Genomic DNA, 20,543 nt, shown 5'->3' on the forward strand with positions numbered 1-20,543 from the left:
GAGCCGCATCCTCTCTGTTTGTCTCGCTAATTTCTTAATGTTTTCGTGACATCAACCTCCTTGTTTGGTGCTCCCTCCAGAGTTGCAAAGATTGGCCAATCAAAAATGGCGGAGCTGACCTTTAATGTGGGGTACATTCAGTTGAGCCTCCTTTTTCAAGATTCTGACTGGCCCCCCCACAATCATGCTCCGTTAAGCTTCAGTCTGCTGAACTTCAACGCTTCAACATCACAACATTTACAACAGAACCCCCACCAACTACCGATAACACAGTGTGTTTCCTCCGTATCCGTTCCTCAATACCAAGGATCATTGTTTGCCCAGACCATTTATCACATTTGTTGCGTTGGATCGTCATGTTGGCGGTATACATATACCTGCAAGCTTACCTACTTAGGTACAAGCCAAGCGTGATGAAGCTCTGCTCTCACATTTCAAATTCTTGGTGCCGTCCATTGAGAAACCGTTTCAACAACCTTCCTTTTGTGCGTCATGGGCTTTGATTCGTCGGTTCAAGGTTGATGCAAGCTCTTTACCCCGCTTACTTTACTGTCCTTGTGAGCATTAATTCTTGCTCAAAACTGGGCGCTGTCTTACCTTCCCTCCTGATGAGGCTCTGTTGTAGGCCCTTTACACTAGCTTCCATCCGGACTGGCACATGAAGTTTCAGTCCCGTGCCTCCTCCAAATCCCACCTCTCTCCCCCTCTCAGGATATCTATAACCATATGATGTTTCATTTCAGGGTGATATAAGACCCTGTCACTGAGACTATCAGCGCCTCTTTACATACCTCTAAAATGTGCATAGGTATCTCAGGAGGCCTCGCGGCAAGGTGTGCCAGGCTACAATCAAGCCGCCGCAAGCAAGCTGAAGATCAAAGCTCGTAAGGAATTCAACATGTCTTTGCGGCATTCCACAGTTCTAACTTGTCAAGTGTGACAATCTCAACAATTTCTTATTGACAGCCTTGCCGCCGCCACACCAGCGCTATACCGTGAACACCATTCAGCGCCGACATGATATCGTGTGACAACACGCTCTGCTATCACCCTGTTGGCTCCGGGTAGTGGCGAACCTAAAAACACAGAACTTTGGCTCCGCTCCGATGGCACTACGGTCCGGTTTCCTCGGCAAGAGCCTCAGTCCACGGTACATCCTGAGGGACATGCATTCTTTACCAGACTTGGAATCTCGGCGAGCAGTCTTATCTTGTTTGAGCCTCCGTACATGCGACTTGGGAATAGGGAATTCGGAGTCTGAGAGAGCAGACGACCGAAATCAGCACATTGTCATGTGACCCTTCCCGTCGAGCGGACGTGCGATCCCGTTTGAGCATGCGGTCAGCTGAATACCTGCCTGTTTGAAGAAGGAGAAAGTTCAAACTCTGTGGGAACACGAGAATCCGGATGCTGAGGTATCGAAAAGCTCGCGATTACGTCAAGGAGAACATTGCCGGACCAAGGATGGAAAAGGACAGTTTGGCTACTTCCGTTTCTGTCACCGGGCTAGGTCAAATTGCAGAACGTGGGCGAGACTTCAATGGGTGTGTCATTGATCGATGCCGTCAAGGGCTACCCACGTTCGCGTATCAACGCCACATCTCCTCAAGTGTGGGATGGAATTATGCCGCATCTTTGCATCGATGGCTGCAAGGACGTGGTTTGATCATCTCGGGAGGATGTCCTGTTACGCGTGCAAAGTTTGTCAGGTGACGATTGAAGGGGGCTGTGTAGGTATGTCAGATTCTATGTGCCTGAGGTTGGACGTGAGGGGTGCTTTGGACTAACACTTGAACAAACCACAGCTCGAAGACATCATGATCAAACTCTCCCAAATTTTCACATCGAAACTTGCGCCTTTACTAAACTTGGTGTTTGCCCAACAAACCACAGCGAAGACACCATCTCTGTTGCTCCCTGCCCTTGGCCGGCAAAGCAGATGGCCTGGCACCAACCATGGGTGGTGCGGAAGATCCAATGAGTTTTCCTCCCTCTTGATCTGCCGTTTCATCCGTCTTCTCTCAATAAGGTAGGCCCGGGTATCTGCGGTACCTTATATTTGATAAATTCGTGACGCTGTCACGTCGCACAAAGAGGCCCTGCAGCCTTGACCTGGCCATTATTGAGCCTCAGGGTTGACTGATAGCCACATCTTACAATCGAGGGTTAACAATGAGATACTGTATCTCGTAGCGGTTTGGCGCGGGTTAATCACCAAGACGCACGCTGCACCGATTCTCGAACCTATGCAAGCTGCCCTCTTTGCCGCGAGTTCTGCATCGTTTGCGAAGAACTCTATACATCCATGAAGCTGCGTTGCTATGCAGTATACCACCAACCACACCCTCAGCCTTCTGTGTGCGGGGCCAGCATTTGCCCCTTTTTTTACCCCTTTTTCTATCCAATGCTACACGTCCATCTCTGCAGCAACAAAACTGTGGAGATCACCCAAAGGTCTGATTAAGCAGCCGCTCACAACCATCACCTGAGGTAGGGCAAAAAAATAATAGCGGATAAGTCATGTACATGAGATGAGGAATATGGATTAGTAACAAGGTAGCAACGAACCGCATTGTCTCTGTTGTTCTTTTTTTTTGGCCGTCAAATTCGGGAATATGACTTGCTCGATATCAATGAAGAGGGGGGATGTGGGGTCGGGAAGCTATGACAGCATCAGCTTGGATGATAGCTCACTTGTCAACATTTCACTTACATACATCAAACGTGCTGGAAAGACACCGTGGCTGCCTCATCGCTTTTATTCAAGCTGCGCTGCTTGCTTGTAGCGTTGCGACATTCTTTTACAGTCAACAAACAGCATCAACGCCATCCAAATGGTTCACCAACCACCCCCTCTTCCACTAGGTTCAGACGGCGAGGTCGACCTCCGCGCCCCCCTGACATCAGATACCATCCTCCAAGTCCGCACCGGCCGAATGGCTCCTCTCGCTCCCTTGAGCATAAAATCCGGCATCAACAAAACTTTGAGGTCTGGACCTGTTCAAATCACAAAGTTGGGGTTGGAAGGTGACGAGCAAGATCCTACGTTTCATGGGGGTGTTGATAAGGCTGTTCACGGGTGTATGTCCCCTTTTTATTTCTCGACAAAAATGTACCTAAACAGTGGCTGATAAGACGAACTACAGACTGCGCAGCCCACTACAAGTCCTGGCAAAAGGAATTCTCCCAAGCCGCCGACAGGTTCGTCCCCGGGGGGTTCGGGGAGAATCTCGTTCTTGGCTTCATGAACGAGAGGAATGTTTGCATAGGCGACATCTTTGAGATATCAGACTCAACTGCCGTGTTGCAGATTTCACTTCCAAGACAGCCTTGGTAGGTACCATATACCTCTTAATCCACCAACCACACAAAACCTCTTCTTGCTTTTTAACAGTAGTGTTATATATACAAAGCTTCAAACTCAACCACCGCTTCCACCTCCCCAACTTCGCACCCAACACCTACCGCCTCTCCCGGACGGGGTACTACTTCCGCGTTCTCACTCCCGGGCCCGTCGAAGCAGGGAATAAACTGACTTTGGTCTCCCGCCCCCACCCCGACTGGACTATTGAGCGCATCCAGCGGTACCTCCATAAGGAAACAGACAACTATGACATGAACCTCGAGCTTTCTCAAATAGAAGAGTTTGGGGCCGAGTGCAAAGACAACTTCACCCGGCGAGTCCTACGAGCGAGGGCAAAAGCCAATAAAAAACCAAAGGAGAAGTGGGTGCCCTACAAGGTGGTAGAAAGAAAGGAGCAAACGAAGAGGATAACTTCCTTTGTCCTCGAAGCGGTTGACAAATTTACGGAAAGGGAAGAGAAGGAGCTTAGCCCAGGTGCTCACGCAAAGATCAAAATGGGAAAGTGCCTCGTCAGGGCGTATTCCATCGTCGACGGTGACAAAGAGCGGTTCCAGTTGGCTGTTGCCCTTGAGGAAAAGAGCCGCGGTGGGAGCAAGTACCTCCATCGCGAGGTCAAAGTAGGGGATGTGCTACAAGTGGGGGCTATCACGGCTGCGGTGCCGACTGTTTCGGCGGCTAGTCACCATGTTTTTGTCGCGGGTGGCGTGGGTGTTACGGCGTTTTTGGCAATGGTATATATGTCTTGGAAATGCAGCTTTAGGTCCCAACCAACCCGGCTGACAAAGATTTTCTACAAGGTCGAGTTCTACAAGAGTATACACTACAGCGTTGTCCTGCATTACGCCGTCCGATCTGCAGATGATGTGCCGTTTCGAGACCGGATCGAGGAGCTGAAGAAGGAAGGACAGCTGGTGCTCTACGACAAGGCTGCCGGGCAGAGGATGGATATACGGCAGATCATCCAGAGTAGGGGTTGGAACTCGCAGCTGTATTTCTGCGGGCCAAAGAGATTGATGGATCAGGCCGAGAGGGAGGTCAAAGAACTTGGTGTTTATCAAAAGGAGGTGCACTACGAAGCCTTCGAGGCAGACATGAGCGGGGATCCCTTTGAGGCTGTCGTGGCGAACAAGGGCGGGGTGGTTGTCAAGGTCGGGGAAGACGAAACCCTGCTCGAGGTCCTGCAGAAGCAGTTTGACCAGCCCGACTCGAGCTGCTGTGTTGGAAACTGCAAGACTTGTCTGGTTGAGCTCAAGGCTGGCCAGGTTGATCACCGCGGGACGGCTCTGACGGATGACGAGAAGGTCACCTCAATGTTGTCGTGCGTCAGCCGTGGGGTTGGGCGTATTACCATTGAGATCTGATGGATCGGCCGGGTGGCTTCGTCAAGATAGCCGGCTGCATGTTCCGGTCTGCGTCAGCTGATGCTGTGTTAAGCATGCGACGGCCGTTCAAAGGTGGGTAAAGATATCACCCATTGCACGCTAGAAATGTTGAAGAACTGCACTTGTGACGACTCATCCCGTACTTCTCCCCGAGTCCTGCTACATAACCCCGCTTGATGATGCCGGTAGTTCTTCATCATCAGGTCTTTGTCTTTTGGGCACCTCATCAGGCCTCGCCCCAAGCCAAAAAGAGACAACCGCTCCTGCCGCAGCCCACACACCACAATACCATGCGGTGGTTCCCCAACCTGATCCTGCTTGGATGTACCCAGCTGTGATGCTGCCAATCGTCCCACCGAGAGCGTATGCAGTGGTGAACAGACCATAGGCGATACCGTAGACCCCCTTTTCACCCCACACTCCCGGCTGTTGAGCCTCACGCTCATCGATAGCGTAGGTTATTTCTGCCATGAGGGGTGTGTTGGCCAAGGTAACAAGTGTAACGCCCAACAACGTCAAAAGTGCACAAAGCAAGACCTTGTGCTCTATCGTGTTACGCGTCACAAATCGAAGGCAGACCAACGGCGGGATAGAGAGGGCAAACCCGGCGACTGAAAACCACTTGGCGCCATGCTTGTCGGCGAGCTTACCAACAATCGGAGATACAAAACCGGGGACCATGACACAGATGAAGATCAGGCCGGCTGCCGTCGAGTTCCATTCGAATGTTTGTTTAACGTAGAGCGGAATCACAGTATCAAACGCGAACCTGTCAGAGAAATCAGCACTCGCAAGGCTATTGGCAAATGACTGGCCTATCGGACCCGATCCGGAGCAGAAAGGACAAGTTCTCACACGATACACGCTTCAATCGCTATGCCAACCAAGGCAGCTAACATGCGACGATTCTTGATTAGCTCCCAATGGGGGTGTTTTGCAGGATTCAGGACCGGCGTCGACAATGCTGCAATCGGGTCACTGGAACTGGTTCCGGCTCGGGTCGGTGAGGGTTGCAAGGCTGGGTCGGCTCCTGCATGGCTTGTTGCTTGGACCTGCTTTTCCACATCTTCCCTGTTATCGGTAGTTGTAGTTGCACTTTCAGCTTCCGAAGACTCAGGTCCTACGACCCATTGTTGAGCAACTCTCTTCTCGACCAACACCAGGCGGAGAGCGATATCGCAGGCTACAACTGCAAAGGCGATATAGAACACAGCATAGTAGCCAGCTGCTTCGTATACCGCCCCACCAATAACCGGTGAGATCAGCAAGCCTACCGACATGGCAATCGTGACATATCCCATGGCATAACCGATGTCTCTCCCGACCGTGTCGACCAACAATGCCAGCCCAACCGACCAAACGATGGCGGCACTCAGTCCTTGGAGCAGCCTCCCCACCACAAGCAGGGCAATCGTCTTGCTCAGACACAACAGTAGGGTAGACGCGCAGAGCGCCACCAGCCCAAGAAGCAGCGGCCATCTACGCGATGAGGAATGGTCGGCGTAAAACCCGACAATCGGGGCACCCAGGAAAAGAGTGACGTTGTAACAGGCGAGCAGGATGGCGGTCCATTCTTGCACTTTGTTTTCTGCCAACCCGATCTGTTCCAAGAGGCTAAATGGGAAAACGGGCACGATTAGGCCGTAGAACAGAATGTCGGTGAAAATAGCCAAACAGACGGTGAGGAGGATAAAGAAGGTGGAGGAACGGAACTCGAGGAAAGGCGGTGGTGGTTGTTCAACATTTTTGCGGCGGGTGCCGGGGAAGTGGATAAATGATAGTAGACGTGACCGCTTGGGTGTGGTAGCACCAGCTGAGACACTATCCAAGCCAGTCATTCTCTTGTGATGGTAACTCTTAGTAAATCTCATCAACTCGGCGTACGTTGGTTGGGTCTTGAGGTCAAGGTATGTGTGTAACCACTCATGAAAAATCAACGAAGCATCCTGGGAGCTGAAGGGGGCTTCTCAAAAAAACAAGCAGATTTATAGTCAAGAAGTCATTGACGAAAATGGCGGAAAGCGGCATTTTGGAGCTGGTCATGATGTGACCGAATCGCCAGCAGCAAAAGACCGATCATTCATACAAATCGGAAGCATGAGCTCAAAGCACTTGCCCCAATTCATCGTCACTACCGCCGCTCCGATAAGCTCAGCTCTTATCGCCTATCGCAGGCCAACCAATAGACTAACATGGATAACGCCGCAAATGCCAAAGTGGGTCACAAAAGTTTCTTGACCTTCAATCAACCACTCAATCCATCGCGACCATCTCCCACACGCGTTCACCAGCCGAATTCATCCCTACATCCCACAAAATGCCTTCAACGCCCCCCACATTAGGGGACTTCACCGTCCTCCCCATCTCCTTCCCACCATTACCCTCCTTCCCCGAACCAACAACCCACTACCTCTACCTCCGCCGCAACACCCCCAAGATTCCCACCCCAACCGACTCCCGCTCCCTCTTCCTCACCAACTGCCCAGTCGACAGCACCGACATCCACCTCCGCTCCCTCTTTGTATCACTAGTGGGACCCGGCCGTTTTGAATCCGCCACCTTTGAAGACGAGCGCAAAGACACCGCCCACAAGCTCTCCCCACTGGACGCCGCCGTCCCAGTCAACGCCGTCCACCTCCTCCGAGCGCACGGTAGCACCAAGAAGCGAAAACGCGAGGAAGAAGAAGACGCGGAAAGAAGCAAGGAAGACGAGGCCGCCAGGCTCCCCTCGACGTGGACCCGCCCGCTACGAAGGTCGGGCAGCACAGCGGTGGTATTACTAGCAGACGAGAAATCCGTCGAGCAAGCCCTCAAAGCATGTGCCAAGGCTTCCAAGACGAAGAAGTACCCCGAATGGGGCGCTGGTGTCGCTGATAAAGTCCCTGCGTTGGGATCAGTCTGGGTCAAGCAACATAACCGGCTCTGCTACCCCGACCCTGCCACCCTTCAACAAGCGGTCGACGCTTTCTCTGCTGTTTTTGCCAGAAGGGAGAAGGAAGCCGCCGAGATTTCCAAGAGATTGCGCAACGAGCCGGATGAGGATGGTTTCGTTACTGTGACGAGAGGGGGCAGGAACGCACCGGCGAGCAGGTCCGAGGCGGAGGAGGCAAGGAAGAAGATGATTGAGCGGGCGGAGAAGAAGAGGCAGGAGATGGAGGGATTGTACAGATTCCAGCTGAGGGAGAAGCAAAAGGAGGAGCAGGAGGAGTTGCTGATGAGGTTTGAAGATGACAGGAAGAAGCTGGAGGCGATGAGGATGAAGAGGGGCAAGTTTGTGCCTGAGGCGTGAGGAAGGGTTGGAAGCACTGGAAGACAAAAATGAGATACCCCCATGGAAAGCGTCAAGGAAGCTCGAAATGAGAAGTGATATTGCGAATGGTGAGTTCATTTTCTCTGCCTCTTTTCTTCTATCACACCACAAGACTATGATGACGCACGCGGGGCCATCAGATTATCCATTGTCCTTTGGCGTTTTTATACCCATCGAGGCGAAGGATGTATGCTGTACATAAACCGCGTTACAATAATCTTCTCAAACATTCTGAAGTCTTTACCTACTACTCTCTTACCTCGTTGAGCGCAAATCTGGAAGGGGTTGCAGTTTCGACTAACATTGTCAATTTTACTAGAGACCTAATCAAGTCAGGACGGAGAGTGACCATCACAACTAGATATCGATGTTCAAGGACTAGAGAAGGTTAGGTCATCTTGACATAACCTTAGTTTGCTGGACTGCCCTTCTACAATGTAGCAGCTGCAAAGGTGCAATGCCAACAGTATTGTCGTATGAGAACGAGAGTTTGAGGAAGTTTAAAGATTATCCATCCTTGGACTCGTGATGATTATGAGTGATGTGGGATTAGCACTATTGAAACCTAGTGCCTCGTGGCTACATGAAGTTCGGCAGTTATCCTGCCAGCGGGCTCTTGATGTTTGATATTCCTAGAATGCCAGAAGACCATCGGCGATATCCGCCAGGATCAACAGTTAGCGGCTCCATATTTTGGATTCTTGGACCTGCGTCATAGGAATACACATTGGTGATTTGACGTCACAAGGTAACTTCAACTTCGTGATGGATACTCATTAAACATACCAAGACAAAAAGGGTTCTATTTTGCCCTTTGTAAAGGCATCTGTCTGTCTATTCATCGCAGAACCATTCTTTACAATACACGAAAAGATTTCGCCTTCTCGACTTGCAAACGCCGCCATTTTCCCCCTCTTTCGAAGAAACACACAGAATGCAACCCCGCCCAGTGTCCTCGCTGATAAACAGCCCGTATGAAAAACCCAAAACGCTAAAAAGGAATCTCATGAAGCTCATCTATCGTTCTGCAAAACCCCACCCATATGTTTTGAAATCATCATCTCTAGCCCAACCAGCAAGCTAGCCGGTGAAAATGAGGATGGTTCATTATCCTCCCTTCCATGCCCCATGTTGTCCCAGGACTCGGCGTTTATATCCCGCCCAGTCCCGACCCATCGAGGCAGGACCCTCTAGAAGTAAAGTTATCCGGACATGAGTCCCTTCACTTCTTCTCCTTCTTCTCAAACTTTGGCTTGCCGATATCGCTCCCTCTGAGTTTGACGTTGAGGACGCGCTCCATATTGGAAAGGACCTTCTGGTCTGGGGTGGCGTCACCGCGCTCGAAGGAGGCGACGATGGTGGGGGTGGTGTTGCACTTGGTGGCGAGATCCTTCTGGGTCATGCCCTTGGTGCCGTTGGGGTTGGCGAATTCGGAGCGGGCTTTCTGGATAGCCTGGCCGACTTCCTTGCCGACGGTCTTGGGCTTGACGATATCGTCGGCGCGGTCGACCATGGTGAGGCGCTGGCCTTCTACACCGGGCTTGGAGGCCTGGGAATGGAAATGTTAGTTATTGATGACTACGCGGTTGTTAAAAAGACGCAGAACATACAGCGTTGCCAGCTCCGAACTTCTTCTCGGTCGCGATGGCGGCACCGCTACGGCGAGCAGCGTTGAGGGCTGATTGACCGCGGACAACAGTCTCACGGGGTCCGCCGGCGCCGCTGCGGACATTCTTTCCAATCTTGACTGTATCGGTATCCCAGGCAGACATCTTGACGGTTTGTGTGGGTTGTTTTTGTGGTTGGGGACGAGAAAATGGATGAGTTGTTGAGAAGGCGAGCTGAGTGTTATCAAGCTGGCGAGATGTCTGTTTGCTGTGGTGGAAGGTGATGTCTGGTGTAAAAAAAACTTCCAGAAAGAAGTGGATGCAAAGACAAAGGTTGGTGGTTTGTCCCGGATGGTTGCAGTCGAGACGGTAAGGCGGGGATTTAAAGAGGTGGCTTCCTGGTCGGCGCGGAAGGCGATGGGCGGCCGTCGAACCGCAGTGACTCGAGCGGCGAGAGTGGTCCGCACCCAGCAGCCCCGCGCCACAGGGAGGCTGTGGGCCCGACCAGCCCAGGCACGCAGGGATCCACCGGCCCGGCAACTGGTGGAGGGCATGCCCGTTTGGGGATTCTGCAACTTCAACACCACCACTCGGCCGCGATATCCATATTGCCTTCCGTCCCTGACATAATTTCTTACTTTGGTCTGAATTTGGTCCTTTGATATTCTTGGGGACCTGTGGCGGTTCTAGGTTTCAAGGGGCACCTACCAAACGACGCTTTGGCCTGCATCCTCCACCAACGCCATGTGGCGGCCATGGCTGACAAAGCTCCAGGTCTTTTAACCATAGACAGCCCAGATGGCAACTGGTGCCGATTTTACTTTAGTCACGGAGATACCCATTGCTTCAGGACCTGCCTTCACTATAACTGTTCCCCCAATTTCCGATAGGTTGGTCTGGTCTGATTCCAACACTCCGGGATTTGGACAACACCGATCTTGGCAAACCTGTTCGCATATCTTGTTGATGCAGGCTCCCGAATGGCCAGCTAGGGTCGCGGGAGTTACTTGAGAACACCTGTGCCCGATATCAGTTGTTTCGCATCCTAAAAAGCAGTACTGGTAGAACAAAACCTGCCGGGTGCCTCGCCGAGCAACACTCCTGAGGATATGCTCGTTGACTGCGAAGGAGTTGTGCCAGGCAAAACCTCGTTTTTGGTGGTTGAAGCAAACTGGCCGCTCTTCGCGGTCTCCATATCCATCCGAGATAATTACCATCATGCAATGAGCACGCTGAGGAGGTACCTGGTGGCACAGACCTCAAGCTTGTTTTCAGGCATGAGTAATGGCCGTCAACTCCACGTTTCATGGTCAGATAGGGTTGGATGAACCATGGCAGCTTACTCACAGCACCATACTGACACTAGAGAATGATTCCTCGTCTCGATATTCACCTATGGTTTGTTGAAGGATGAACAAATTTGGAGCATTGTTATTTCAAACGAAACATGTACCGTAAAACAAACTGATGAGGGGGTCTCCGGAGTTCAGTCGGGGTTGTCGGACACCTTTAACCAAACAGACAGTGACACAGATATATGTCTATCTCAATGCTGGAATTCTACTAACTCGGTCCCGCGCTGGCGGATCCGAGTAACAGTAACTTAACATCCCAGTAAATAGGTCAATTCCAAATACCCCGTTACATAGTTGGTGGGATTGTTGGTGACACCTACCTATATATGGAAAGATAAGTTTGTGGGGTTGCCCAATCATGACAAATAAGTTATACCCCGCGCCAAAAGCTGCCATTGACAAGCCAGGAACCACAACGTTTTGTCGAATTGGTCTTTGTGAGTCCGATCCTCGCGGCAGGTCTACTCGGATGAGAAGCTCTCACAGGAAACAAGGAGTTTTTCCAGTGCTTCCAAATTCCCCATTATCACCCGATGGAACGGGAGATGCAGGTATTTGGAAAACAACCCTGTGATAGTACCTTATCTCACTGTTGTCTGGGTCTGGCGATCCGCCAGCGGCGCTTGGGACTGTCTCTTGTGTCCCGTCAGGAACTTGAACCGGCCCCGGAGCTTATTCACATTGTGCATTCGGGACGGTGGGTGAGTTGGTGCTCGTTTGAGTATTTAAAGATGTTGATCGTCCCCTCTTTGTTGAGCTTGCTCTCCATCTTTCATCTCACAACGTCCAGTCTCATCAAACTTTGCTTGACTTGTTACCTTATCTTTCACTTGTATATCTTCACTTGACCATATACTCAGCTCAACATGCCTCTCTCCGGACACTGCCTTTGCAAAGCCGTCACCTACAAGGTCGACATTGACGCCCCTCTCCTCACTGGCTATGACCACTGTGATGATTGCCAGCGTCAATCGGGCTCTACCTACTGTAAGATTATCCCGTCATTATTCCTACGTCACTGCCCGGACTTGAGGTGTTACCCCGCCTCGGACCTAGCTCCAACCCCCCACCACCGTTTCGATCTTATCAGATCGCTAACAAATTCGATGTAACAGCCCTTGTAGTCGTGGTCCCCAAGGACAAGCTTGAAGTCAAGGGACCCGTCAAGAAGTGGAAGGGCACTGCCGACTCCGGGAATACCGTCTGGCGTTGGTTCTGCGAGGAATGCGGCTCTCCCATTGCTCATGACCCCGATGCCGCTCCCGAGATCATTGCCCTCAAAGGTGGCAGCTTGGATACCGGGCTCAAGAAGGACTTGAAGCCTGTGAGTTATTAGTCAATCTGAGCAAGAACTGGAAGCTAACAGAAGCATAGGACACCGAGATCTGGACTGCCAGCAAGCTTCCCTTCTGCCAGGAGCACCTGGCGAAGCCTTTCGTGCACATGCCCCAGTAAATACTTACTATCTTTTCTAGTCATTGATTGATCTGGCATAGCATTCGCATAGCAAACTGGGAGGATAGGGGCTAGCAAATGAAGGAGCTGAGAAGGCTGATTAAATGAATCAACTCAAATTTATATAGCGATGGCGAACCAGCCGAAAACAAGAAGAAATCCAAAGGCAAGGCCGTGTCCAAAACCCCAGCGAATGCGGGAACCAAGATCTCCAAACCAGTAAACTCGAAGATACCTACCCCGGCGAAGACAGCTACAAGTAAGAGTAAGTCCACAACGCAAGCGTCCACAAGTAAGACCAAGCCCGCGAATAGAACCAAGACCACGGCGGCGAGTAAAGTATCCGGCAGTAAGGTAGCCAAGGAGGATGTCACTGGGATAAGACGGAGTCCACGTTTTAGACCCCGCGGCGGAGATCCATTCCCGAAGAGTCCCATGCCAGAATGGGTTCGAGGAAATGGGCCGTTGTTTGGTCCGCCATCAAAACGATGTCGAGGTAAGTGAATGCTGTAAAACCACCGCATACATACTCCCTGTTTTACTGCCGAGGAAGTCTCCATCTCCAGGTCCATCTATTGGGGCTACCGACCTGTAGGTTGACTCAACATCGCTTGAAACTGAACCGTCGCGGACGAAGAACGTCGTGTAACAGTAAAAAAAACAGAAGTAGGAATCACCACCGGGCCAGCAAATAGCAAGTCCAAATTTCCACCATCGTACAACTCCGTTCCTAGAGCCAAGCTGACATAGCAGCGGTAGAAAAAGTCATTCAGGAGTTTCAGGAGTCAAGGTTCGAAACACTGTATCTACTATCAAAAAGCCAGGTAGGCAGCAAAAGACAAAAAACACAATCCCATTCAACTACATCCAACATGAGATTATAAATACCCTTTCATGTTACTCACCTTCCATAACCCCCCTGAAACCAACTCCTCCCAGCTTGTCCCCCTTGCTGTCCCTCACCACCCTGGCCCTGTGGCCTCTCATCAGGAGTATAAAATCTCTCATCCGCCAGACTCATCGGGCTCAACTGCCCAGGATCACTCCCATAAAGCTCAAACCTCGCACTATCACTCCTCTGAACTTCCCCCCCTTGCCCAACATCACTCTCCGTAACCCCACTCACACTCCCTATCCCCGTCCCACCCGTAGCCGTCGTCGCCTGCCTCCTAACACCCCCCTCGGCAATCTCCACAGGCCGCTGTATCTCCCCGGGATCATTAGGCATAACCGGCACCCCCTGCCCCGTAAAATTCGCCGACGGCGCCGGAATAGGTGACATCATATTCGGAAAGTAAGCCTGCTGGTCAACCCCCGGTGTCGTGCTCGCCGACTGAGGATTAGGACTCCCAACATACCCACCACCACCATCGTTGGGGTAATAACCCCCAAGATTATCCGGCGGCGACGGATCAGAATACGGCCCTGGCCGCGCCTCAGGACCGGTGTACTCCTGCGTCCCAAACGGTACCCGTCCACTCTGCACCTCCGACGCCGCTGGTCCTCCCCGGCCGTCTTCCGTCCCGCCAATGAATCGGGGAACTCCAGAAGCGGAAGTCGCAGTCCCAGCTTGGGTGCGGCCTTTGCGTCTGCGGTGCCAGTACCATGTTGCTGCACCTATTAAGATTCCGGCTGCAATGACGACGCCTACCGCTATGCCGGCTTTGGCGCCGACGGAGAGGTCGTTCGAGACGTTTGCCTCGTTGCGGTCGATGGAGGAGATGTCGCTTCCTGTCGGGATGACGGTCGTCATAGCACACACCGGGGAGCTGTCAGACTGGGAACAGGCGAGGGTGTTGGGGCAGCAGCCGCCTCCTAGACTGCTGGCGCAGGTTATTTGCCCTTGGGTGCAGCCTGATGGGACGGGGGTTAGTAAAGGGGGTGTGGAGGGGGCAATGGTGTTGAGGCATAGGGAAGAAGTGCCACAGGTTTGGCCGTGGCGGCAGCAGGCGCCGCCAAAGTCTAGGGGGCAGCCGTAGTAGGAGATTTGAGGGCAGCGGCGGGGGCAGCAGGCGGAGGAGGTGGTGGTTACGGGGGTGTTGGAGCTGGTGCGGGTGACGGTGACGAGGCATTGGTACTTGTCTGCTGCGCAGGGGGAGTCACAGGTCGAGCCGATGCGGCAGCAGGCGGCTTCGGAGGGGTTGGTGCTGTTGATGATGCAGCTGTTTGGATGTTAGTATATGAGCCGGTGTGTGTAACTGTGGCTCCATGACGCCGGACAGGCGCATAGATCCTTTAAAGACCTTTGAACTTTAGGGAAGACCTACTATTGATTATTCGGACAACAGAATCGTTCTCCTGGAGGCCCCAGCTCGCCGCCTGTGATATTGTCAGTGATAATGCTTGAGAGAAGACGATGAGAACTTACATGGATGCATATCATCTTGAGGGCATCCAACCTGCCTCTTCTCCATTGGAAATCCCGGTATGGCATAGAAGGCTCGCGGCATCAAGTATCCCTCATGTGGAGGGGATGTTTCGATCGCGGCAAAGCGCTCATGGCTGCTGCTGGTGGACGGAACAGCAGCACGGACGTCCCGGACAACGAACAGAGCCGCAATGAGTGCCCGCGCAATTATTGAGGTAACCATCGCGAGAAGGCGCGCAAAGTAAACTCAGGCTAATTAGATGAGTAAGTAAGGCACTGAGACCATGACTGAGAACATCGCCACCATCAACAACAACGCCGCCGAGGATGGAGAATGGGGTGAAAGAGCAAAAACTCGAGATGTCAATTCGATAGTTCCATGGTGGTGTAGTCAATGGAAAATCCAACCCGGCCTGGTTTACGAATACATATGCATGTCAGCAGCGCAGCACCTCTTCCCAAATCTTCTCGTAGTTCCCGATCGAGCTGTTTGGTGTGAACACCCCCATGGAAATAAGGACCCAGATCACCGGCCGGGGTTCTTCAATGCCCGTGGACAGGGGTCATGGAGGGGTCTTGAGCGCGATGGAGCCGTCGTTGCTACCCTTCCTCTTCCAGATGAAGATGGTGGCTGTGGGTTGGCCGACCGCAGTCACTCCCAGTTGAAGAGCCAATAGTGGCAGAGGATGCACGCCTCCCGTCTTTTGCCCTCCAACCCGGATAGACGCCAATCTCTAAAATGGATTTCCGTAAGGCGGTGCTCGGTAAAGGAATTGTAAATGCAGAAGGAGGAGGCCAACGGCTGCTGGTTTTCACATGTTAGTTTGTTGGTGTTGGTGAAAGCGCCAAGGGTTACTTCAAGAATGTCAGCAAAGTTGAGCTTCCGACGGGGATCTCCAAGCGTGGTGTATGGTTCGCTGATACAAAGGTGAGAGCATGCCGTAAGGTGAGAGCTCACACCTCACCTCAGACGAACCATAGGTAACCCAAGTTGAAAAAGGGTCCTGTTTGTGAGAGCATATTGGCGGGGCTCTAGGATGATTAGAGAGATAATGGGGGTCGTGGTTGTTCGAATCCCATGGACGAGAGTGGTCACTGTAAAGATGTTATGTCGTTATCCTCACCCAAACACCCATTCCTGCCTCGTCTCTCGGCGTAAGAACGCACCGAGTAGCCGTGAAATCCATCATGAAATCAACGACATCACTGATCTCCAGATATGAATTAAGGTTCTGGGGCACCCCAAGGGCACGGTGCTGTCAAAATATAGTGCGGGCCCCCAGCGGGGTACCCCAGCGCTAGCAGCTGGCGATTGCTATACCGCATAGGACGGCCCCGTTAAGTGCGATTTCGGCGTGGCTGCCCCGCGCACTAGAACCAGATACCGACAAACTGAGCCGGGGAACCCCTCCGCCGCCCACCCCCGTCCCAGCATCAACACCGCACATCCAGCCAACGACGGGCGTCTTCAAAGGGGTCACTGCAATAAAGTTGAATGCTGCACTGCCGCAGCTTGACGTAGTGGGCTCCTTTTCCACATACTCCACCCACACAACCGAAACTCGATAAACCGATTACCCATTCCACGATAGCCGTCGCCAGCATGGCCCAGGCCTACGACGACGAGGAGCTGTCCATCTCCCTGTCGCCCTCTCAGATCCGCCGGAACAAGAGACAGGGCGACGTAGGATACGGCCAGACTCCCGTCGGCTCCATCAACACCGCCATCATGCTGCCAGGCAACGCCAACCCCCAGTTGCCCATGCGCGACAAGATGCGCACCGAGCAGCGCATCGGCGCCTACAACATTGTCAAGACGCTCGGCGAGGGCTCCTTCGGCAAGGTCAAGCTGGCTGTCCACCGCAGCACCGGCCAGCAGGTTGCCCTCAAGATCATCTCTCGCAAGAAACTTATCAGCCGCGACATGCAGGGCCGTGTCGAGCGCGAGATTGAGTACCTTCAGCTGCTCCGCCATCCTCACATCATTAAGCTGTATGGTCCTCGTACCACCAACATGTGATCCACGGCTGACGCTCGTGTTATACTCCTAGTTATACCGTTATCAAGACCCCGACCGAGATCATTATGGTCCTCGAGTATGCCGGTGGAGAACTGTTCGATTACATTGTCCAGCATGGCAAGATGCGCGAGGATGAGGCCCGCCGGTTCTTCCAGCAGATGCTATGCGCCGTCGAGTATTGCCATCGCCACAAAATTGTCCACCGTGACTTGAAACCCGAAAACTTGCTTCTGGATGAGAACCTAAACGTCAAGATCGCCGATTTCGGTCTCAGCAACATCATGACAGACGGAAACTTCCTCAAGACCAGTTGCGGCTCCCCCAACTACGCGGCCCCTGAAGTTATCGGCGGAAAGCTGTATGCCGGACCCGAGGTCGATGTGTGGAGTTGCGGTGTCATTCTCTACGTTCTACTTGTCGGCCGTCTTCCCTTCGACGATGAACATATCCCGAGTCTGTTCGCCAAGATTGCGAAGGGAAGCTACATGGTACCGACTTGGATGAGCCCGGGCGCATCCACCCTTATTAAGAAGATGTTGGTGGTCAACCCGGTCCAGCGTGCGACTATCGAGGAGATTCGACAAGACCCATGGTTCCTCAAGGACCTTCCATCGTATCTGCACCCACCAGTAGAAGAGTTCCTCAACACCGGCGTCGACCCCAACAAGGCTATCAGGGTGAGCGACATCGCCCCTGGCGCACCTCCACAAGAGCAGGTGAAGCTCCACAACGAAGTCACGGAGAAGATCAGCAAGACCATGGGTTACGGCAAGAGGGATGTCGAGGAGGCGCTGGAAGCCGAGGAACCATCCGCCATCAAGGACGCCTACATGATTGTTCGCGAGAACAAGCTCATGGAAAACAACCGTAAGTGCACTTTTCTTTGATGTAACCCTATTCTTCCTGTTCGTAGTGTGAACCCCATTACATGCCTTTCCTATGTCATTGGCCATCGAGAGCCTGACGGGATTGAAGCAACCCTTGGACACGACAATCCATTTGGGTCATCGCCGACAGACAACATAGAACTGGGTACTAAAAGCGCCGAAGAACTCTCAGTTCTCACACCAGATGACCCGAATGCGAGTCCCATGTTGGACGCCACAATGTCCTCGGCCCGTTCCATCGCCTCCACGAGCACTGGAGCATCGGCAAGGCCCTACGTTAGCAAAGTCGGCATCCTTCCCAGCAGTCTGCCGGCCTACCACAAGGTATTCATGGAAAGGGAGAAGGCCAAAGCAGAAGGGCAGGATAACTTTCCCGATCAACCGCCAATTCCCGAGCCAGGGGCTCCACGAAGCCAAGCAGACCAAGAAGAGACTCTTCGACGGCTCAAACCCCACAGCCGTAGTTTCGTCCGCATGGAAGATGCAAAGCGGCCCCAAGGCCTCACGCCAGTCAACCCACCAAAGAAGAACAAGCCCGTTCGATGGCAGTTTGGCATTCGCTCTAGAAACGCACCTTGGGAAGCGCTTGTTTGTATCTACAAATCTCTCCACAAACTGGGAGCAAGCTGGATTGTAGATGAAGACTATGATCTCTTGCATGAGGAGGATGAACATCAGGATTACGACGGCAGACACTCTAGGAAACCGAGCTCGTCGTCCTATACCGACCCAACCAAGCACTATAAGCTTCCGGCCGACCCATGGCATATCAGGATCAGATGGTGCACAGACAGTATGCCCCCCTTTTTATGCCCTCTATCTCTTCTTGGCCCTGACAGCTATGACAGCATTCCAAAAACATTCCGCGGCCTCGGGCCTGAGCGAAACAGGTCATTCACAACCACACCACGTCACCACTCGCGGCGAGAACAAGGATCACAAGGTGGTGGCGACGAGGATGGACGTACAGATCTACGAGATGGAGCATGGCGTGTATTTGGTAGACTTCAAGGTGGACGGGTACGAAACCCCCGAGGGCAAGCTGCTCGAGGACAAGGAGGTGACAAGCCCCTTCCCATTCTTGGACATGGCCGCGAGGCTTATTATGCAGCTGGCGGATGCGGATTGATTATTGCATATTAATAGAATTCTGATATTTCCGCGGATGGAGAAGATCAACATTATTTCTTCCGTTTCTCTTTGTTTTGCTGTACATTTGCTGAGAAGGGTTGCTGTTTGTCTGTTGCTTTGTGGAATTCCCATCACTTGACGGCTGGGGTTGGAGGACGAATTGTATCATTCCAGTTAGCTGGATCTGTGTGTTTGATACCTGTCTGTAGTCGAAATCGGGGCTGTGGCCCCCTATCTGTATCATTGACATGCAATGCCGGTAAGGCCGCACCCGCCTCATAGGCAAGCATGTTGAGGTGGACCCATGGGGGCACAGGCTGCTGTTTTAGCTTCACAGCATGTGTTGTGTGAAGGAGCCTCTCCAATCATCTCCAACTACGGCTCTTACAACTCGTGGCCCTGTCATATGGAAAGCGAACCGACGAATCGGATGTCACCATGTTAATCTATCCTGTACTTCACACAAGAGCTGAAGCACTACTACCTGTCTCCATAAGGATGATCTGCTCTAGGTGGAACGATACTTATACCGTGCACCCTCGTAAGGCTGGCCATTCTGGCATGAGCCATGATCCAGGCTGACTTCAGCACACTGAGCTGTAACAATGGCAACTAACTCACCACGATATGACGGACACCAATACGCACAGGTCTCAGGACCACCGTCGCCGCAAACCACGGCGACAGGAGGGCGCGTTTCCATGGAGCCGTCGTCAGTGCTCTTTTCACCGCCGAGTCGTTATGCCAGTCCAGTATCACCTTTCCCCCAGACCGAACACCACAAGTCGAGCAATATCACATTCGTTCCCATCGTCGATACGGACGAAGATCCGCAATATGGCCACACGCCAACGGGAAACCCAGTCACTCGGACTTGGTCGGCAATTGGCAACTGGTGGCCTGAGATCGCCAGCTCCTTGTTCAGTCTCTTGTGTATCCCAGCCCTCGTTATCCTCTTACGCAGCTATGATGACCGCCCGCTCTCAGAGTGGCACCTCACTATCACACCCAACATCGTCATTGCTTTCATATTCACCATCTGCCGAATCTCCTTCATTTATCCTCTGGTACAGGCCCTTGCTCAGCAGAGATGGAACTGGTTCAAAAGCCCTAGGTCTCTAGACGATTTTCGTGTATTTGACGAGGCCTCTAGGGGGCCATGGGGCAGTTTGTTGTTGATGATTAGAATGAAGGGGAGGTAAGCAATCATGATTTCACCACGCATGATTGAATGGTGCTGGATATTGACAATATTTATATGAAGGCCGCTGGGAATTGTCAGTTGTCTCGTCCTCATCACAAGCATCGCTACCTCGACTCTCACTCGTCTGTCGTCACTTACCCAAGTCGCATGGTGCCTGTCATGGGCAATGACACGGCTGTTTCGAAAAAAGTTGACGAGTTCTACTATGTCTCAGGCAACCGCGCTAGTAAGTAGGATGCCACTGTTGAGACAGCGTAACTCAGCTAACATGTGGCCGAGATGGGCGCTTGTTTCCCCTTCAGCAAGCCCTACGAAGCAGCGGTTCTACCACACCCATACAACTTGTGCCCTATCCACCACCCACCTGCCGAACTTCCTAGTGCACATGGCCCGAATTCAACACCATGGCAATTTGTGTAAACATGACCAGTGCGTGCGGAGTACAACCCCCGAGCAGAAA

At 52.4% G+C, this 20,543-nt stretch overlaps 9 protein-coding genes across 9 annotated transcripts; 6 read left to right on the forward strand and 3 right to left on the reverse strand.

Moving 5' to 3' along the window:
* Positions 1 to 103: 103 nt before the first annotated feature.
* QC764_200710 (uncharacterized protein) lies at positions 104 to 4,879 on the forward strand. The gene is made up of 5 exons (XM_062943774.1): positions 104 to 884; positions 936 to 3,081; positions 3,147 to 3,333; positions 3,414 to 4,095; positions 4,162 to 4,879. The coding sequence occupies exons 2-5, from the start codon at positions 2,835 to 2,837 to the stop codon at positions 4,723 to 4,725; spliced, it is 1,680 nt and encodes a 559-aa protein (XP_062802515.1). The 5' UTR covers positions 104 to 884; positions 936 to 2,834; the 3' UTR covers positions 4,726 to 4,879.
* On the reverse strand, positions 4,683 to 8,002 carry QC764_200720 (uncharacterized protein). The gene is made up of 2 exons (XM_062943775.1): positions 5,602 to 8,002; positions 4,683 to 5,515 (listed from the first exon to the last, which is right to left on the reverse strand). The coding sequence occupies exons 1-2, from the start codon at positions 6,615 to 6,617 to the stop codon at positions 4,906 to 4,908; spliced, it is 1,626 nt and encodes a 541-aa protein (XP_062802516.1). The 5' UTR covers positions 6,618 to 8,002; the 3' UTR covers positions 4,683 to 4,905.
* On the forward strand, positions 7,064 to 8,035 carry QC764_200730 (uncharacterized protein; the record flags this gene model as incomplete). The annotated part of the gene is made up of 1 exon (XM_062943776.1): positions 7,064 to 8,035. One exon carries the CDS (start codon positions 7,064 to 7,066, stop codon positions 8,033 to 8,035), a length of 972 nt encoding a protein of 323 aa, XP_062802517.1.
* A 780-nt stretch (positions 8,036 to 8,815) lies between these two features.
* QC764_200740 (uncharacterized protein) lies at positions 8,816 to 11,276 on the reverse strand. The gene is made up of 3 exons (XM_062943777.1): positions 11,025 to 11,276; positions 9,667 to 10,958; positions 8,816 to 9,605 (listed from the first exon to the last, which is right to left on the reverse strand). The coding sequence occupies exons 2-3, from the start codon at positions 10,215 to 10,217 to the stop codon at positions 9,587 to 9,589; spliced, it is 570 nt and encodes a 189-aa protein (XP_062802518.1). The 5' UTR covers positions 10,218 to 10,958; positions 11,025 to 11,276; the 3' UTR covers positions 8,816 to 9,586.
* A 417-nt stretch (positions 11,277 to 11,693) lies between these two features.
* Positions 11,694 to 13,263, forward strand: QC764_200750 (uncharacterized protein). Its single transcript, XM_062943778.1, has 4 exons — positions 11,694 to 12,005; positions 12,134 to 12,342; positions 12,393 to 13,139; positions 13,233 to 13,263. Exons 1-3 carry the CDS (start codon positions 11,885 to 11,887, stop codon positions 12,471 to 12,473), a joined length of 411 nt encoding a protein of 136 aa, XP_062802519.1. The 5' UTR covers positions 11,694 to 11,884; the 3' UTR covers positions 12,474 to 13,139; positions 13,233 to 13,263.
* Positions 13,264 to 13,288: 25 nt separating this feature from the next.
* On the reverse strand, positions 13,289 to 15,253 carry QC764_200760 (uncharacterized protein). The gene is made up of 3 exons (XM_062943779.1): positions 14,842 to 15,253; positions 14,741 to 14,792; positions 13,289 to 14,635 (listed from the first exon to the last, which is right to left on the reverse strand). The coding sequence occupies exons 1-3, from the start codon at positions 15,062 to 15,064 to the stop codon at positions 13,375 to 13,377; spliced, it is 1,536 nt and encodes a 511-aa protein (XP_062802520.1). The 5' UTR covers positions 15,065 to 15,253; the 3' UTR covers positions 13,289 to 13,374.
* Positions 15,254 to 16,255: 1,002 nt separating this feature from the next.
* Positions 16,256 to 17,748, forward strand: SNF1_1 (Protein kinase; the record flags this gene model as incomplete). Its single annotated transcript, XM_062940177.1, has 2 exons — positions 16,256 to 16,833; positions 16,893 to 17,748. Exons 1-2 carry the CDS (start codon positions 16,445 to 16,447, stop codon positions 17,746 to 17,748), a joined length of 1,245 nt encoding a protein of 414 aa, XP_062802521.1. The 5' UTR covers positions 16,256 to 16,444.
* A 204-nt stretch (positions 17,749 to 17,952) lies between these two features.
* Positions 17,953 to 18,877, forward strand: SNF1_2 (Protein kinase; the record flags this gene model as incomplete). Its single annotated transcript, XM_062940178.1, has 2 exons — positions 17,953 to 18,541; positions 18,597 to 18,877. 2 exons carry the CDS (start codon positions 17,953 to 17,955, stop codon positions 18,875 to 18,877), a joined length of 870 nt encoding a protein of 289 aa, XP_062802522.1.
* A 607-nt stretch (positions 18,878 to 19,484) lies between these two features.
* QC764_200780 (uncharacterized protein) lies at positions 19,485 to 20,503 on the forward strand (the record flags this gene model as incomplete). The annotated part of the gene is made up of 3 exons (XM_062943780.1): positions 19,485 to 20,077; positions 20,144 to 20,309; positions 20,363 to 20,503. 3 exons carry the CDS (start codon positions 19,485 to 19,487, stop codon positions 20,501 to 20,503), a joined length of 900 nt encoding a protein of 299 aa, XP_062802523.1.
* Positions 20,504 to 20,543: the final 40 nt, after the last annotated feature.

This window comes from Podospora pseudoanserina, chromosome 2 (assembly GCF_035222485.1).
Source record: "Podospora pseudoanserina strain CBS 124.78 chromosome 2, whole genome shotgun sequence".
NCBI lineage: Eukaryota > Fungi > Ascomycota > Sordariomycetes > Sordariales > Podosporaceae > Podospora > Podospora pseudoanserina.

Bases quoted from the DNA above. Each gene is read 5' to 3' on its own strand.
- QC764_200740 (XM_062943777.1), bottom strand. From the start codon at position 10,217: ATGCCCTCCACCAGTTGCCGGGCCGGTGGATCCCTGCGTGCCTGGGCT.
- QC764_200720 (XM_062943775.1), bottom strand. From the start codon at position 6,617: ATGAGATTTACTAAGAGTTACCATCACAAGAGAATGACTGGCTTGGAT. The intron at 5,516-5,601 runs GTGAGAACTTGT...TTTCTCTGACAG, and splicing joins GCGATTGAAGCGTGTATCGT to GTTCGCGTTTGATACTGTGA.
- QC764_200710 (XM_062943774.1), top strand. From the start codon at position 2,835: ATGGTTCACCAACCACCCCCTCTTCCACTAGGTTCAGACGGCGAGGTC. The intron at 3,334-3,413 runs GTAGGTACCATA...ATATATACAAAG, and splicing joins TCACTTCCAAGACAGCCTTG to CTTCAAACTCAACCACCGCT. The intron at 4,096-4,161 runs GTATATATGTCT...ATTTTCTACAAG, and splicing joins TTACGGCGTTTTTGGCAATG to GTCGAGTTCTACAAGAGTAT.
- QC764_200750 (XM_062943778.1), top strand. From the start codon at position 11,885: ATGCCTCTCTCCGGACACTGCCTTTGCAAAGCCGTCACCTACAAGGTC. The intron at 12,006-12,133 runs GTAAGATTATCC...TCGATGTAACAG, and splicing joins TCAATCGGGCTCTACCTACT to CCCTTGTAGTCGTGGTCCCC. The intron at 12,343-12,392 runs GTGAGTTATTAG...ACAGAAGCATAG, and splicing joins TCAAGAAGGACTTGAAGCCT to GACACCGAGATCTGGACTGC.
- QC764_200760 (XM_062943779.1), bottom strand. From the start codon at position 15,064: ATGGTTACCTCAATAATTGCGCGGGCACTCATTGCGGCTCTGTTCGTT. The intron at 14,793-14,841 runs GTAAGTTCTCAT...ACAATATCACAG, and splicing joins TCAAGATGATATGCATCCAT to GCGGCGAGCTGGGGCCTCCA. The intron at 14,636-14,740 runs GTAGGTCTTCCC...ACATCCAAACAG, and splicing joins TGTTGTCCGAATAATCAATA to CTGCATCATCAACAGCACCA.